We start from the raw sequence: 17,359 nt of genomic DNA on the forward strand, positions 1-17,359 counted from the left end.
AGTTAAGAAAGTTAAATATTTAGAAAGGGTTGGCATCTAGTTTCCTCAAGTTTAAGATTATAGTGGCAGGGTAATTCCCAGAAATGATGAAGTCCAAGGTGTAATGACAAGATGCACATTGCTGAAGTGGGAATGTGTATGAGGGATGTAGGAATTGAGGAATTTTGAGCTAGGTTGTTGATAGTTTATCTTTATGGGTAATAAAATTCCAATAGTGATGACAGCTTTGGAGTAGAAAAAAATGCTAGAGTAGAAAGTGAGCCAGATGAGAAAACCCTTAGTGAGTGAGGAGGATGGGTGGGTGGATGATAGTAACAAGGAGGTTGTATACTGAAAAGCCATGAACCTTAGAGGAAGAAGGTTTTTATATGTGAAGATGCAAAACTAATACTAATGTAGAAGCCTGAGAGTTCAGCTGGGAAAATGCTTGTTTCATCTTTGGGCGTTGTTACATGTGGGAAAAGAAAAGAGTCTCTTATTAAAGTCTGCAGAGAAGTGGATTCCTGTGAGGAGAGGTTAGTTGAGGCAGAGGTGAAGGGGAGAATCCTGTTGAAGATGTAGGGGAGCTTATTCACTGTGGACTAAAACATTCAGATAAAGATTAGGAAGAGAATTAGTAGTTGAAGAAAGGCTTGGACAGAGAAAAGTGGGTGTAGGAAACACAAAGTAATATGGTAATGAACATATGCGACAGAGTGTTGACTAGAAGTTTTAGCATTTGGAAGAAAGGCCCAGGTTGACAAGGAAAACAGGAATGTTTGGATGGACTGAGGTGAAGTATATAGGCCTGGGAAATCTGAGGACCAAAATGGTATCGGTTACTTAATGAGGTTAGAGACTTGCAGTTTCTACTCCAAGTTCAAATGCCTGGCTAATTACAAGATTCTTATTATTTGGAGTTCGTAATTTTAAAAAGAGGTGGCTGTGTAACTGAAGTTCTCTAGTCTAATGTGGGAAGTCTTAAGTGCAGTTATAGACAAAGCCTGTGAAAGTGTAGAAGACTGAGAGTTTAGTTCCAACTGGAAGACCTTCTTGGAAGACTCCAAGACTTCTTGGAGAAGTTAGTTTTTTAAACCAGGTCTTAAAGCGTAGGTAGGATGTTATTAAATAGATTAGGGTAAAGGAACATTCTATTTTGGAAAGGCCTGAAGCAGAGGCATGAATTTTGGGAAATACAGAGCTTGTTTGTGGAACAGTTCATAAAAAATAAACATAGAGAGCTTGACTTCAAGATGAGCAAGGGAGAAATGGAAAAAAAGCGTTGGAAATTAGCGTGTGTTATACCAGTAGCTATGGTGACTACAAGCATGCACAGAGCCAGTATGACAGAAGAAAACAAACAACTACAGAAAAGAGAACTATGCATCCTAGTGTGCCCATGGCCACCTTCAGTCTGAGTAGCTGCTAAAGGCAGCACTTTACGTTTATACCAGAAGTTTTAACGGTTCTGCTGCGCCTGCATGCTTACTTGATCTCTCATGCTCTCTCTCTCTCCCTCTCTCCCTCTATCCTGTGCACTCTCTCTCCCTCCCTCTCCCCCCTTCTCTCTCTCTCTGCCTCTCTCTCTCTCTCTTTGTGTGTGTGTGTGTTTCCGCCATAATCACAAGAACAGTACTATGATGTATTCCCACACTGTACCCCTCCAGTTCAATATTTGCCTGGAGAGTAAAACCCTTTGTAGACTGGTTATACAGAGATATACATTTAGTGCTTATTCAGCTATAACACTGTGGATCATCATATCTACCTATGTTTATGTGTGTCTGAAGTTAATAATTAAAGGCTATTTACCACACTTTTGCTAGAAAGACTGATTCTTTGAATCTGAGACTGCAAAGTATAAGTTGCAGTACCTGGATTTGTTATTTTCTCTCTCTTAGATTTATTTACTTTATACTTTGGCTGTAAAGAGCCATTTGGTTTCTTTCTTTCTTTTTTTTTTTTTGGTGAGAGTCTTACTCTGTTGCCCAGGCTGGAATGCAGTGGTACGATCTCAGCTCACTGCAACCTCCACCTGCCAGGTTCAAATGATTCTCATGCTTCAGCCTCCCAAATAGCTGGGACTACAGGCATGTGCCACCACTCCTGGCTAATTTTTGTATTTTTATTAGGGAGGGAGTTTCACCATGTTGCCCAGTCTGGTCTCGAACTCCTGGGCTGAAGTGATCCACCCTCCTCAGCCTTCCAAAGTGCTGGGATTACAGGTGTGAGCCACCACACCCAACCAGAGAGCTGTTTGGTTTCTTGTGCTACATGCTACAATAGTCTGTCAATATTATTTTTCTAGATAATACACTCTCCATAATTTCAAGTTATATTCAATTGCCTTTAAGAGTTTTTCTCCCAGAAGGGCATAGGCATATAAAATAGCATTATACATTTGAACTTGCCCCAGATAGACTTTATGAGATGTTGATTGCTATATTGTGTTTGACTGTCTAGAACAGACTCTACTGCAGTGATTTAAAAAATTTAAGTTCATTTATTTTATTTAAAAAATTTTAATTTTATTTAATTTTTTGAGATGGGTTCTTGGCATGTTGCCCAGGCTGGTCTCAAACTCCTGGGCTCAAGTGATCCTTCTGCTTCAGCCTCTCAAGCATCTTGGACTACAGGCACACACAGCTATGCTCACCCATTTATGTTACATAACAAGAATTCCAGAGGTAGAGAGTTGTTGGCTCAGTGATGCTACAGGAACCTATGCTCATCCTATTCTTTGGCTCCTTGTCCTCAGCAGGCCAGCATGTTGCTAATGTTTATAAGATGGCTCTTGTATTTTCAAACTTTATATTCTTATTTTAGGCAAGAGAAATGGGAAAGGACGAAGACTACCCTGCTGTTTCTGCTCCCCTTTATTGAGAAAATAAAAGGTTTCTATAACCATTAGTAGATTTCCCACTAAATCCCACTGACTGGAATTGACTTACGTGGCTCTCCTAGCCACAAGGAAGAGAATAGCAAGCCTCTTATCTTCGGCAGGGCACAAACTACCCTGATCAAAGTCAGGGAGAAAGGGGAATCTATTTGAAATAGGGAGCTAACAATGTCTGTCAAAGTACTGTGCTTAAAATTTGGTTATTTTACCTGTTATTTTAAGGCAAATGACATTTAATCAGAATTTAGATACAAAGAAAAAGGAAAACATTCATGGCCTATCACTTTTTCTTTCCTTACATTATACAACTATGTAATATAATTTCTTATGACTGCTTTTTTGTATAATAGTATAGGTTGTTGGAAATACTATGTCGTGTTTGCACTGGAATGCCACTTTTCATTCATTTAAATGAAGTGACGATTTCTTTTTTGGGGAGGTGATTTTCACATTGTATAAGTAATTTAGTTATTCTTGTTATAGACAGATTTGCAATGAATAAATGGGATTTATTTTAAAGCTAGATGGTTCTTAATATCACAACTCAAAGGTGAAGTATTTCATCAAAATCTAGTGAAAAAAATTTTGAATTCTGGTATAAGGAAGACTTTTAATATGTTTTAGAAAAATACATTTTTGAAAATCTGAACTTTAAGACTCAATTCAAAGTATTCGAGGTTTTTCTACCATTGATCTTACCTTAAATAATTTTAACTTTGTTTTACTGATAAGAGGAAATGATATCAGTTAGTCAGTTTGTGGCATATTGTCACAGACTTTTAAATTTAACAAACATAATACATGTTAACAGTGTACACAGGTCCTGAAGTAGATTTTGTGGAAAATAAAAAAGAAGTAGGCTTGAGCATGGTAGCCCATGCATGAAATCCTGACACTTTGGGAGGCTGAGTGAGAGGATCGTTTGAGACCAGGAGTTTGAGGAGAACAGCCTGGACAACATAGTGAGACCTCATTGCTCCCCCGCCGCCCCACCCCGCCCCCCAAAAAAAGACATAATTTTTGTTCTTGGGGCACTAGTTGGTGAGACAAAATAAACAATAAAAGTGTGATCAGGTATCAAAAGTTTGGCCAGGCGCGGTGGCTCACACCTGTGATCCCAGCACTTTGGGAGGCTGAAGCGGGCGCATCAGTTGAGGTCAGGAGTTCAAGACCAGTCTGGCCAACATGGTGAAACCTCGTCTCTACAAAAATACAAAAATTAGCCAGGTATGGGGGCAGGTGCCTGTAATCCCAGCTACTCAGGAGGCTGAGACAGGAGAATTGCTTGAGCCTGGGAGGCAGAGGTTGCAGTGACCTGAGATCGCACCATTGCACTCCAGCCTGGGTGACAAGAGTGAAACTCTGTCTCACAAAAAAAAAAGTTCTATAGGAATTTAAGAAAGTAAAAGTAACTGTAGAGTGATTACTTATAATGGAAGAAGTAGATACTTCAGGCAGGGTTGTTTGATATGGTGAGAAGGTACAAGGTACAAAGAAGAGCTTCTCTTTCCATCCTCATCTGCTCTTTTATCCATTCACCCTTATTCAACTATTTGTAGTGTCTGAGATGTTCTGTAGACTTTGATACTTCTATACCTTTACATTGCCTTTTGTTTGTTTTTGAAATTTCCTTGTTTGTTGGTCTGATAATCTCCTATCTTTCAAGACTCAGTTTGAATATCATCTTCTCTGAGAAGTCTTCCCTGAACTTTCTGGCAAGAATTGGCTGCTTCCTTTTCTTTTCTCCCATAGATATTTGTATGTATGTGGGGTGTTTGTGTATGTGTGTGTGTGTATGTGTTTCTATTTAGAGTCATCACACTGCACCACTTTATTTACTTGTCTGTGTCACAGGCTTGTGAGTTTCATGAACATGGGGATGATATCATATTTATTTTCAAATCACAGTGCCTGGTGTAGTGGTTTTGTACATTGGATCACTCAGTGAATGTTCTTTGGATGAATGAATGGATGGGTGAATGGATAAAAAGAAGGAATTAGCCTGGAGTGTCTTCAGGAGTACTGGGAGTCTATCCAGAGGGAACTTAGATTGTAAGAATACTTGACCCAGCAGGAATAGTTTGTAATTTGTTAAGACTTAGAGATAAGATTGAATAGGCAAAGCAGAACTTAGTTGGCTGTGGAAATTTTAATAAATATTGGAGTTATATTAAATACAATGTCTGAAATTGGTCTTTGAAGCCCCCATTTTTCCAACATACTGTACTTTTGTATTTTGTAGTGCCTCCACTTCTCATTCAGAGAATTCAGTGCATACAAAATCAGCTTCTGTTGTATCATCAGATTCCATTTCAACTTCTGCCGACAACTTTTCTCCTGATTTGAGGGTATGTATACTATTTTAAAGTTCTGATGAAGTACTTTCTGTTAAATATTTGTGGCCAACACTGTCAATATAACTAATTTAGCAGGAGATACTGATGGAGTATTCTCATAGATCCTGGTCTACAAAATATCCCAGAATAGGCCAGCAAATTTGGAATGCTTACCTATTTGTAAAAGAAAAATGTGTAATTCATCTCTGAGGTTGATCACCTCTAAGTTCTTTGCCAAAAGATGATTAATGAATTTTTTGTGATATAAAATATTTTTATGATTATTCTCATAACCAATTATAGCTAACATTTATTGAATACGTACTGTGTACCAAGCATTGTTCTAAGTGCTATACATGAATTATCTCTTGTAAAACTCTCACCAATTCTGTCACCATTCTACAGATGATAATAACTTGTAGAGATTAAGTAATGTGTCCAAGATCTCATAGCTAATAAATTCTATTGCTGGTGTTCCAGCCCATGCAGTCCAGTTCGGGAGCTAAGTCACTTAAACACTGTGTGATAGTTCCTACACATCTTGTTATAGTTTGTAAGTATTCCTCTATTTATTAAAGGTCTCATTTCTATGAAATTAACCAATTAGCGATATCCTGTAGCACTCTATATTTCTGGATTTATCTACTTTTCTATAACTGCTTGTCTATGAATGATTGAGAAAATGAATTATATGTGCAGTGTTAACCCTTTAACTTTACTTCATAATCTTTTTTTTTTTTTTCTCCAAAAAACACAAAACAGTAAACATTTATTTCTCATGGTTCTGGAAGCTGGGAAGTCCAAGATTAAGGTACTGGCAAATCCATTATCTGATGAGGGTATGTCTTCTTGTATCCTCACCTGATGGACAGCATGTCAGAATCTTTTTATTCCAAAAATGTGGCTGCTTTCTCACTGGTTAAACTTACATAATTTTAGCTAAAACACTGTTTTCCCTAAGGAAGTCATTTGCTGTTGAGCATATGTTGAGGATACTTACATCTTTTTCATCCATTTCATTGTCAAAACAGAATTCAACAAGCAGACAACATCTGTAAAATCTTCTGCATATTTGTCATTACCTTTTGTTAAATTTCATAAAATATTAGATTGGGAGTAGCATGATTTTAAACATCACTAAAAATTAGAAAGGCTTATCTTCGTAATCTGCATATATCTTGTGCTAATTATGAAAACTTCATGCATCATTAGCCATTATCTTGAAGCATACAAAGGGCAGGGTTCATTGTTAACAAGAATGGTTATAAATCCATTGTTGCTTCTCAAGTTGTTACTATTTAAAAATATATGTATGTATCTAACATTCGCTTATTCATTACATTAATAAAAATCCACTAAGGGCTGATAGGCTTCTTAATAATTTTGAAATGTCTTGGCCTACTTCTGGTCAGATTTCTTTAGTTAAAAGCATCATTAAATAACAACTAACCTCATGTTGTGACTGATAAAGAACTCAGGAATGAAGGAATGTCACTTTTGCTACTTGCTTATGCCTATATCCTACCTGCTGTTTCCTGTCTGAGACATTTTAAACCATTTGTCTATACTTGTATTAGTTTAAACTACTTAACTCGACATACATGTGAAGTGCAGTACACTGCAGGATGCTGAAAATGGATAGATGAAGGAGGATTCTCCACTGTCAACTTCTCTCTGCATGTAGACCTCCATCATTTCCTCAGGACACCATGAATATCATAAATAGTGAATGACTGGCTTACATTTGGACAAAATGAGGGCCATAGTGTATAATGTTAATCTGTATATAAAATATTTTAAGGTTTTCTAATTTTTCTTAAACTTTTAATTTTAGAACAGTTTTAGATTCTTAGAAAAATTGCAGATAATACAGAGTTCCCATCTACTTTACCTCCAGTTCCACCCATTATAACATCTTACATTAGTAAGCTACATTTGTTCCACATAATGAACCAATATTGATACGTTATTATTAAAGTCCACACTTTATTCAGATATCCTTAATTTTTACCTAATGTTCTTTTTGTTCCAGGATCCTACCCATGCAGGATGCCACATTACATTTAGTAGTTATGTCTTCTTAGGTTTCTCTTGGCTGGGACAGTTTCTCAGACTTTTTTTTGTTTTTGATGACTGTGTCAGACTGTATCTTGTTTTTGATGACTCGATGGTATTTCATAGACCATGTGACATTTTACTGATTCAACTGGGGTTATGTGTTTTGGGGAGGAAGGTCACAGAGGTAAAGTGAGTGCCATTTCATCACATTTTATTAAGGGTACATACTATCAACATGACTTACCACTGCTGATGATAACCTTGATCCCTTGGTTGAGGCGGTGTTAAGTTTTTTCACTGTAATTATTCCCTGAGCCCCTCCCCCACCCACATACTGTACTTTTTGGAAAGAAGTTGCTATGCACAGCCCACACTTAAGGAGTTAGGGGGTTATACTCTACCTCCTTGAAGGTGGAACATCTAACAAGATGTTTTGAATTCTGCATGGGAGATTTGTTTCTCCCATTTATTGATTTGTTTAATCTTTTATTTATCTTATTATGGACTCACGGATATTTATTTTATACTTTTGGTACAGTCCAGAACGACTTTATTGATTCTAGCTTCAAATTGAGAGTTCTTTCAGTCAGATCTTTTGTTCCTTTGCCACGCTCTCGTCATTGTGTTTTTTGAGCACTTGCTTACTTTTTGGCACGACAAGATGCTCCAGACTCATAATATATATTTCTTCCCTCAGTTCTAGAATCATCATCCAGTTTTCATAGGAGCCCTGGTTCCTTTTTTTGGAAAACAATATCTAGCCACTAGGTGTGTTTAGTTTTTTTTACAAAAGAAAAAGTAACAAAGCCTTTTCCTTCTGAAGCAAAAGATCATTTTGCACATGTACAATTTGGAGATAATACGATGGGTAGGGTGATTATAAATGCAGATTTGTCTGGAATAGTTGTCCCTTCAGGTTTAACATTAGACATAAGTGTCCTGAATTACATGACTACCTTAGCACTAGGTTACAAAGGGAGTCTGTCAAATTTATACATCAGTTCTGTTTGCAGGAATTGTTTCAATGTATCCCTGTTAGTGCCTTACTAATTTAGGATCTTTAACAACTTAGGAAGACCCTCACAGAATTTTTATTTGCTGAATAAGCAGATAGCTGTTAGATCAAGGAGAAGATGGTTTTAGGTAACAAAGGTTAACTGTTCTTTCCCTGGGAGCGTGCCTAAAAGGGCAGAGAAAAAAAAGAAAAGTAATATGTTGTTAAGCTACATGTTACCCAGTTTTCTCATTTTTAAAGGTATCTTTAGTTGTTAGATATATCTTTACTTGAATTATAGTCTTCAGTTGCTGGAGGGAGATGAATGAGTAACAATTAAATTAAGTGTTAGTATCATTTAAAAAATCCAGCCTGATTTCAAATGTATATGTGGATTTCTTTTGCGGGGAAGGTTGGGGTGGGAGAAAGAATGTGCTTCTAACAATTAAAAAAAAGTCTAGCCTGCTACTATGATAGATATTCATACACGACTCATCTCTTTTAGCTTTCTAAACAATCCTGTGATGCAGTTGTTATTATTCCCATTTGACAAATGAGAAACCTGACAGTCAGAAAGGGTGAATGAAATCATCATGTGCTGAGTGGCACAGTTGGCTGTTGCCCTTATTTTGTCTCAGGTCATTCATACTGTTGTAGGATACATTACTAGGAAAGACGCCTCCCACAATTTTGCTGCTAAGCTTTTTTAAATGCGAAGTGAGATTTTCTTAGTTAATAAGGAATATCTTATACATTTTGGGGGATGAAAATAGTGGTTTTCAATATTTCTTGATAAATATTTGAGAAATGCTTTGCTAAGTAACCAGAAAAGGAGAGTTTTATAATAAAATTTGATTTCCTCTCTCAATTTTTTAAATTGGTGATGATTGCTTTTCATGTATATCTTTAGCAACCATAAAATGGTAGTGTTTTAATTACAGGCAAAACTAACTGCAGACAGCGATGTGTTGCATTTTGACTGACTATGGTTTGGCTCTTATGTGTGTGATGAAGGGTTTGGTGTAGTGTTTTTGAAAATTATCATTCACAGATGATTTGAAGCTGGTTAACCTCCAGTTCTTCACATAGCCTCATTGCTTATTTGTGTCCTGAGCCTTCACATTTTATAAACTCCTTTAGTAACAGCTTTTAAATAGAAAGTGTAGAGAACATAATACATTGAAAAGCGAATCCAGTTTCATTAAAAAGATTAAACTGTGTAGGTTTTTTGCTACAGGTACTGTAAAATGGCACTTTCCTGAAAGGATGGTGCCTTAGTAGATTAACAGCTAACTATGAAAGCTTTTTCTATTAAGAATTTTGTATTCAAACAAGATTTGTTGCCTCTGTATCAGTAAAGCAGAATGGAAAATGGGCTGGGGATGGAACTAGTCTAGATATATGTTGAACTTTGATTTTTCAAGTGGAATTCTATTTGTATTACTTTTTTGCCTTGTTATCCTTGTTTGTTATGGAAAAAGTCTTATACAGATGTAATCTGGTAGATGTATTTCGGAAAAATTGGGCACGAATCCAGGCTTTGTAAATGAAATTGTGCTTTTCTGGTGACATAATTGTAGATTGTTTTCTCTTTGCTTCATTTGTTCTCCCTCTGGAAGTAACACTTATTTAATCTCAGTTTTAAAACTTAAAAATGTAATATTCTTTTACATAGAATTTTCAATAATGCAATTTAAAGAAATAACTCATTTGCAATTTTTAAAATTAGGCTTGTTTTTACTAAAACATATTTCTGAAGTTGGCCACTTAGTAGAATTAAGAACCCAGGGAACTTATGTCTGGTTATTTATTTGCTCACTGGAGAATAAATCCCATAAAATATAGGATTTTAAAATTCAAATGCACAGCTCTACTTATTTATGTTATAATTTGTATAGCACTGGGTTTTAATTAAAGTATGTGCCTCAATTGGTGGTTATTGAAAGATAAAAGTCAAGCTGTGTAGTAGTTCCTTTCCTTTGTGAAGCCTGTGGTTTTATACCACTGTTTGTCAACAATTCAGAATTAAATATTAAATAGACTTATGTCTTTTGGCCGGGCGTGGTGGCTCACGCCTGTAATCCCAGCACTTTGGGAGGCCGAGATGGGCGGATCACGAGGTCAGGAGATCGAGACCATCCTGGCTAACATGGTGAAACCCCGTCATACTAAAAATACAAAAAAAAAAAAAAAAATTAGCCAGATGTGGTGGTGGGCACCTGTAGTCCCAGCTACTCGGAAGGCTGAGGCAGGAAAATGGCGTGAACCCAGGAGGTGGGGCTGGCAGTGAGCTGAGATTGCGCCATTGCACTCCAGCCTGGGTGACAGAGCGAGACTCCGTCTGAAAAAAAAAAAAACAACTCACATCAGTTAGAATGGCCATCATTAAAAAGTCAGGAAACAACAGGTGCTGGAGAGGATGTGGAGAAATAGGAACACTTTTACACTGTTGGTGAGACTGTAAACTAGTTCAACCATTGTGGAAGTCAGTGTGGCGATTCCTCAGGGATCTAGAAATAGAAATACCATTTGACCCAGCCATCCCATTCCTGGGTATATACCCAAAGGACTATAAATCATGCTGCTATAAAGACACACGCACACGTATGTTTATTGCGGCACTATTCACAGTAGCAAAGACCTGGAACCAACCCAAATGTCCAACAACAATAGACTGGATTCAGAAAATGTGGCACATATACACCATGGAATACTATGCAGCCATAAAAAATGATGAGTTCATGTCCTTTGTAGGGACATGGATGAAACTGGAAATCATCATTCTCAGTAAACTATCGCAAGGACAAAAAACCACACACCGCATGTTCTCACTCATAGGTGGGAATTGAACAATGAGAACACATGGACACAGGAAGGGGAACATCACACTCCAGGGACTGTTGTGGGGTGGGGGGAGGGGCAAGGGATAGCATTAGGAGATATACCTAATGCTAAATGACGAGTTAATGGGTGCAGCAAACCAACATGGCACATGGATACATATGTAACAAACCTGCACATTGTGCACATGTACCCTAAAACTTGAAGTATAATAATAATAAAATTTAAAAACCACAAAATAATTATGTCTTTTATGTCTTTGTTTTAGATATCTTGTGTACATGTATATGATAAAGGATATGTTTAGTTCTTAACCATCTGTCTTGTCTTGAAGTATGTAATAGGCTTAAATCAGGCAAATGTGTCTATGTCTTCAAAATTTGTTATGCATATTTCCTTTACAAACTAAAGGCCAGAAATTATTTTATTTTATTATTATTATTATTATTTTTTTAGAGGGAGTCTCGCTCTGTCCCCTAGGCTGGAGTGCACTGGTGCCATCTCGGCTCATTTGCAACCTCTGCCTCCCGGGTTCAAGTGATTCTCCTGCCTCAGCTTCCCGAGGAGCTGAGATTACAGGTGCGTGCCACCACGCCTGGCTAATTTTTTGTATTTTTAGTAGAGACGGGGTTTCACCATGTTAGCCAGGATGGCCTTGATCTTCTGGTCTCGTGATCCGCCCACCTCGGCCCCCCCAAAGTGTTGGGATTACAGGCATGAGCCACTGCGCCTGGCCAATTGGATTATTAGACTATGTCCATGAATGTGATATTGACATGTACTGAAAATATGCAGATCTATTTAGAATGAGTTAAGGAGTCTCATAGAGCATATGTTAGATAGTAAACAGTGTCTATCACATAATGATTATTTTAATAGAGAAGAAATGATTGTTAGCATTTATTTATGATTAGCACCACGACCTCCCTTACCAACAATATCAACTCTTAACAACCTAGGAATTGAAAAAAATCAACCTTAGCCCGATAAAGGATATCCATCAGAACTCTACAATAAGCCTCATGCTTAATGATGAAATACTAGAAATATGTTCATTAAGCTTAGAAACATGATGATTACTATCGCTACTTTTATTCAGCATTATGCTGGAAATCCTAGCCAGTAAAATAAGAAAAATAATAAATGATACAAGAAATGAAAGGAATAAACAAAACTTTCATTATTTGTAGAGGATTGTCTGTATGGGAAATCTGAGAAAATCTATATACAAACTACCAGAACTAATTGTATAGCTTACCACTGTTGCCGGATACAAGATAACATAAAAAGATCATGCTTCTGTACCTTAGCAAAAATGTTTAGAAAATGTGATTTAAAGAAGATCCCAGTTACAACAGCAACAAAAGTACCTTACTTAGGAATAAGTTAAAACGAGATATGTAAGAACTTTATGAAGAAAGTTATAAAACTTTATTAAAGAAGCTAAAAGAATAAATAAATGGATGAGTAAATTCAATAATCTGGAGATGTAAAATATTTTCAAATACATCTGTTAATTGAATATAATTTCAAAAAAATTCAAAAGTTTGTTTTACAGAACTTGGCAAAGTTTTAGCTAACTCTAAAATTTATATGCAAGGGTAAAAGGTCAAGATTAACCCAGAGGAAAAATAAAGTGGGGAGATTCACCCAATCAGGCATAAAGCTAAAGTAAATCAGAATGGGAATAAATCAGTCAAGTTTAGGAACAGACCGATGTTTGTAGGAACTCTGTATATGACAGATGTAGTATAACAAATCAATGGGAGAAAGAATGAACTATTTGGTAATCAATGCTAGGTTGGCCATGTTTAAAAAAAAAAGAGGTTGAATTTCTAATGCACACACACCGACTGGATTCATTAGATTGAAAACCTAAAACTGAAAATAAAAACTTTAAAATTTTAGAAGAAAATATATGACAATATCGTTATGATTTATGATATCAGGAAGAATATTTAAAATAAGACTCTAAGGTATTAACTTTTAAAGAAAAGATTATTATTTTTATTGTGCTAAAATTTACTAACTTTATGTGACAAATTCCATATGTGAAGACTGTGAAAAGACAGGTCACATTTTGGGATAGTAGACTTGCAAAGAATATGTGTAACTGATAAAAGATTAGTACCCAAATATGCAAAGAACATCTACAAATTAATAAGAGAAAATGCAACCCAACAGAAAGTTGAGAAAGTCTATGAACAAGAAATTCAAGGAAAAATATATACATAATGTTTCACCAATATATTTTAAAATGTTAAACCTCACTATAATCAGGGAATCAGGGATATGCCATTTTTAAAGCAACTGAGAAAACTTATTTCACATTCATCAGATCAAAACAATCAACAAGTCTGATAATACCAAGGATTGTTTGAAAAGTGAGGCAGTGGGAATTCTCATACAGTGCTGAAACAGCCACAGTAGGGAGAAATATAGCAGTATCTACAAATGCTCATTCTTCTTAGTAGTTCCAGTTTTACTAATGTAGAAAGTCCCACATTTATTCCAGGAGACTGGAATAAAGATCTTAATTATACATTATTTGTGTACATGATAAGTGTACATCATTTGATCATTAATAGTGGTATATTCTATGACAGAATGGTATGTATCTAGCTAAGTAAATTTCAATACACAAAACATACTATATATTGATTTTAGACATATATGCAGTTGAGAAAATACAGGCTCCTAAAACACACGAGTAATGTATCGAGTATCTTACAGTTTCCTTCTTGCTTCACCACATCACCAAAGGCCTGTTTACCTCAGTTCTTTTTACCTAGTACCTTTTACATGTCTGACTTCCAACAAAAAATTACAAGGCACACTAAAAGGCAAAATTTACATATAAGAATTACACAGCTTTCTATTATAAAAATACTTATAAAATATAAGAGAAATAAAAATTCTATAATAACAACTAAAAATGTAAAATAGGAATAAACTTAAATATGCAGAAAGTATGTGAAGAAACTTTAAAACTCTGCTGAGTGGTGAAGATGAATACTTAGAGAGACATACCTTGATTTGAACAGAAAAGCTCAATATTTTTAAGATTTTAATTTTTGCTTATTCTAAAATAATATGGTTAAAATTTGACAAGATAATCCTCAAGTTTGTAATGACAAGTCTGGAGACAATATGAATGCCTTTCAGTGGGGAGGATGATTTTAAGATCATTTATATGTTTACTATTGAATATGTGCAGTCTGAAGTGAATGGTGGATCTCCATTTGTTTTTCAAGATAGATTAAAAATCCAAGGACAGAAGAACATTGTGAATAATAAGCTCCCATTTGTTGGCGATAGTAGGTGGAGTGATAGAAGAGGCTGTGGGTACATAAACAGGTGATACTAGTCAAGAGCAGGTAGAATGGAAAGAAGGAAGACATGTTTCGAGGCCATTGGAATAATTCCAAGTAAAAGTTGCTAAAGGACATGTACTAGGATAATGACATAATGCTTTGTAAAAAGCAAATCTGAAAAAATTATAGGTGAATGTAATGTACACAAAGCTACCTGAACATTGCAGATTATGGGAAGAGAGGAGTCAAAGATGATGATTCCAGGTTTCAAATCTGGTGACAATATGTGGTTCATTTCTCATCTGCCCTTCTCTCCTATGTGTACTTTGCTATTCCTTCTCTTATAAGTGGGGTAATGCTAAAGTTTTCTTCATCCCTTGCTTTCCCCACTCTCTTTCTTCCACATTCTCTTTCTTCTTCGTGGTTTCAGCTGTCTTCTCTTTTTGGATGACTCCCACATTTTTACCTCTGATTCTGATCTCTTTCTCAGCCTGTGGTCCTTCATATCCCTTGCTTGCTTGGGATGTTACCATGTTATGATCATGGTCTTGGTGTAATCAGACATCTGTTCAATTCCAGCCACTGTTGGGAGATACATGCCACCTTGGAAAAGTTCCTTAACTTCTATAAGGGTCAATGACCCCATTTATAAATGGGCATATGAATACTACTTATCTTTCAAGGGTGTTAAGAGCACTTAATGAATAATGACCTTCTAAAAACAGTACATAAACTGGGCTCATTCTCCTTGGTATGAGGTGAAATGAAAGAAATTTAGATAATATATCTATCCACCTATCTTCTGTTTTTCTTGTTTTTGGCAGATAATCTATTATGAACCATCATTTATTAGAAAGGACTGTCTGAAGTATAGCTCAGAAGGACACATCAGAAGGTGTGGGGCTAGTCCTTATGGATGGAAAAGTGGGGCTATATTGGCGTGGGGAATGAAAGGAAGAGACAGGACAAAATGTAGAAATAGATTAAAAATGAGAGTCAAGGAAGCATTAAATTATGACTTAGCTGATGTATAGAATAATGTGTTACCCTTTAGAGATACAGGATTTTTTGTAGAAGTTTTTGCAGAAAAGTGAAGGAATTGACATTTATTCCGTTGAATGTACCTTGTGTGGAGCATTTGTTACAACTGATGAAACGATACTGATACATTTTTATATTAATACTAAAATACATAGTTTGCATAAGGGTTCATACTTTATGGTGTACATTCTGTGGGTTTTGACAAAAGTATGATGGCATATATTCATTGTTACTGTATCATGTAGAATAGTTTCAGTGCCCTAAAAATCCCCTTTGCATCACCTCTTTCATTTTCCCCTCTCCCTGAACACCAGGCAATCACTAATCTTTTTCTGTGTCCACATTTTTGCCTTTTCCAGAATGTCATGTAGTTGGAATCATCTAGTGTGCAGTCTTTTCAGAGTGGCTTCTTTCACTTAGTAATATCCTTTTAAGATTCCTCAAGTCTTTCCATGGCTTGATAGCTAATTTCTTTTTATTACTGAATGATATTCCTTTGTATGATGTATCACAATTTGTTTATCCATTCTCCTACTGAAGCTCAGATTGCTTCTAAGTTTTCACAGTTATGAAAACCTGTATTTTAAGATTAAAATCTGGAAATTTTTATTGATATTAGGTGTTCGTTTCTTAGGGCTGCTATAATAACAGAGTACCACAAACTGGGTGACTTAAAACAACAGAAACTTATTCTTTCATAGTTCTGGAGCCTAGACATCAGAAATCAAGGTGTTACCAGGGTTTGCACCTGCCAATCAACAAAGCTTTGAGGGAGAATCTATTCCGTACCTTTCTCCTAGCTGCTCATGAGGGTTAGCCATCTTTAATGTTCCTTGGATTGTAAATGCATCAGTCCAATCTCTGCTTCCCTCTTCATGGGGCATTCTCCCTGTTTCTTCACATTGCTGTCTTCTTGTGAGGATACCAGTCATATTGAATTAGGGGCCCACCCTACGCCAGTATGACCTCGTCTTAACTAATTAGATCTGCAACAACCCTATTTCCAAATTAGGTCACATTCTAAGGCACTGGTGGTTAGACTTCAACAACGTTATTGGAGGGCACAGTTCAACCCATAGCATGAAGTGGTGTTTTCTAGACCATTCTTCTTTAGATAGTCATCCTTTTTGTTGTTGTTGAATGATGGATGGTGTTGTAACATTTTCCAGCTTTGGCTAGTTGTGGTTTCAGCTGAAAAACCAAAATGTCCTTGACTGTGTTAATTTAAAAAAAAAAAAAGGGGGGGGCCTTCCCTGTGCTTGATCTTGAATGTACTTTGAAATGTGTAACCAGTAAGATCTATCCCAGATGCCAGTCTGTGGCTCCACCTTGTTAGAATTTTTGTTTGCATGGTTCATTTGGCCACTTCGTGGTTTGTCAGTCAAGTTGTAGAAAAAATAGAATAAAGTATAATTGATATAAATAGTTTTCTTTAGAAGGATTATCCAACAAAAAATAAGTTACTAAGAAAATCCTTTTTTTCTCTTCTGGGTTTTAGTACAGTACGTAAAAAGACTGTGGAGGATAGTTTATAACTGTATGAACTCATTTTTCCCTTTCAGGTGATTATTATTTAGTGTGTTGCAGATTTCAGATAAATTATTTCCTATTTTTCTACCATCTAACCATTCCATGTGAAAACTGACTCTTAAACTTGCCAACTTCTAGATCCAGTTGATAGTAATTTCCTAATTGTGTGTGTGTGAGAGAGTGCATTTTTGTGTTTGTGTGCCTGTGTGTGTGAGAAAGAGAGAGAGGGAGAGAAGAGAAAGGGAGGGAGTGAAAAAAGAAATTAAAGTCACATGGAAAATTGCTGGGCAGTTTGAAAATAATTTGATGAAGTGGGCATGGAAGAAAATCAGGGCTGGGAAGGGAGGAATACCAAACTGATTATGTA

General features: G+C 36.2%; 1 protein-coding gene across 4 annotated transcripts in view; it reads left to right on the forward strand.

Moving 5' to 3' along the window:
- MTMR2 (myotubularin related protein 2) overlaps window positions 1-17,359 on the forward strand; it is a 95,295-nt gene that overhangs the window by 34,760 nt on the left and 43,176 nt on the right. For 2 of the 4 annotated variants that reach the window (XM_030794673.1, XM_030794674.1), the window contains 2 exons: window positions 5,121-5,226; window positions 5,695-5,767. Coding sequence is in view for 1 of the 4 variants with exons in the window: in XM_030794671.1 (XP_030650531.1) it covers window positions 5,121-5,226 (106 nt within the window). In the remaining 3 variants the exon portion in view is untranslated. The remainder of the gene's footprint in view (window positions 1-5,120; window positions 5,227-5,694; window positions 5,768-17,359) is intronic. The other 2 variants (XM_030794671.1, XM_030794672.1) reach the window with 1 other exon arrangement.

Source organism: Nomascus leucogenys, chromosome 15 (assembly GCF_006542625.1).
Source record: "Nomascus leucogenys isolate Asia chromosome 15, Asia_NLE_v1, whole genome shotgun sequence".
NCBI lineage: Eukaryota > Metazoa > Chordata > Mammalia > Primates > Hylobatidae > Nomascus > Nomascus leucogenys.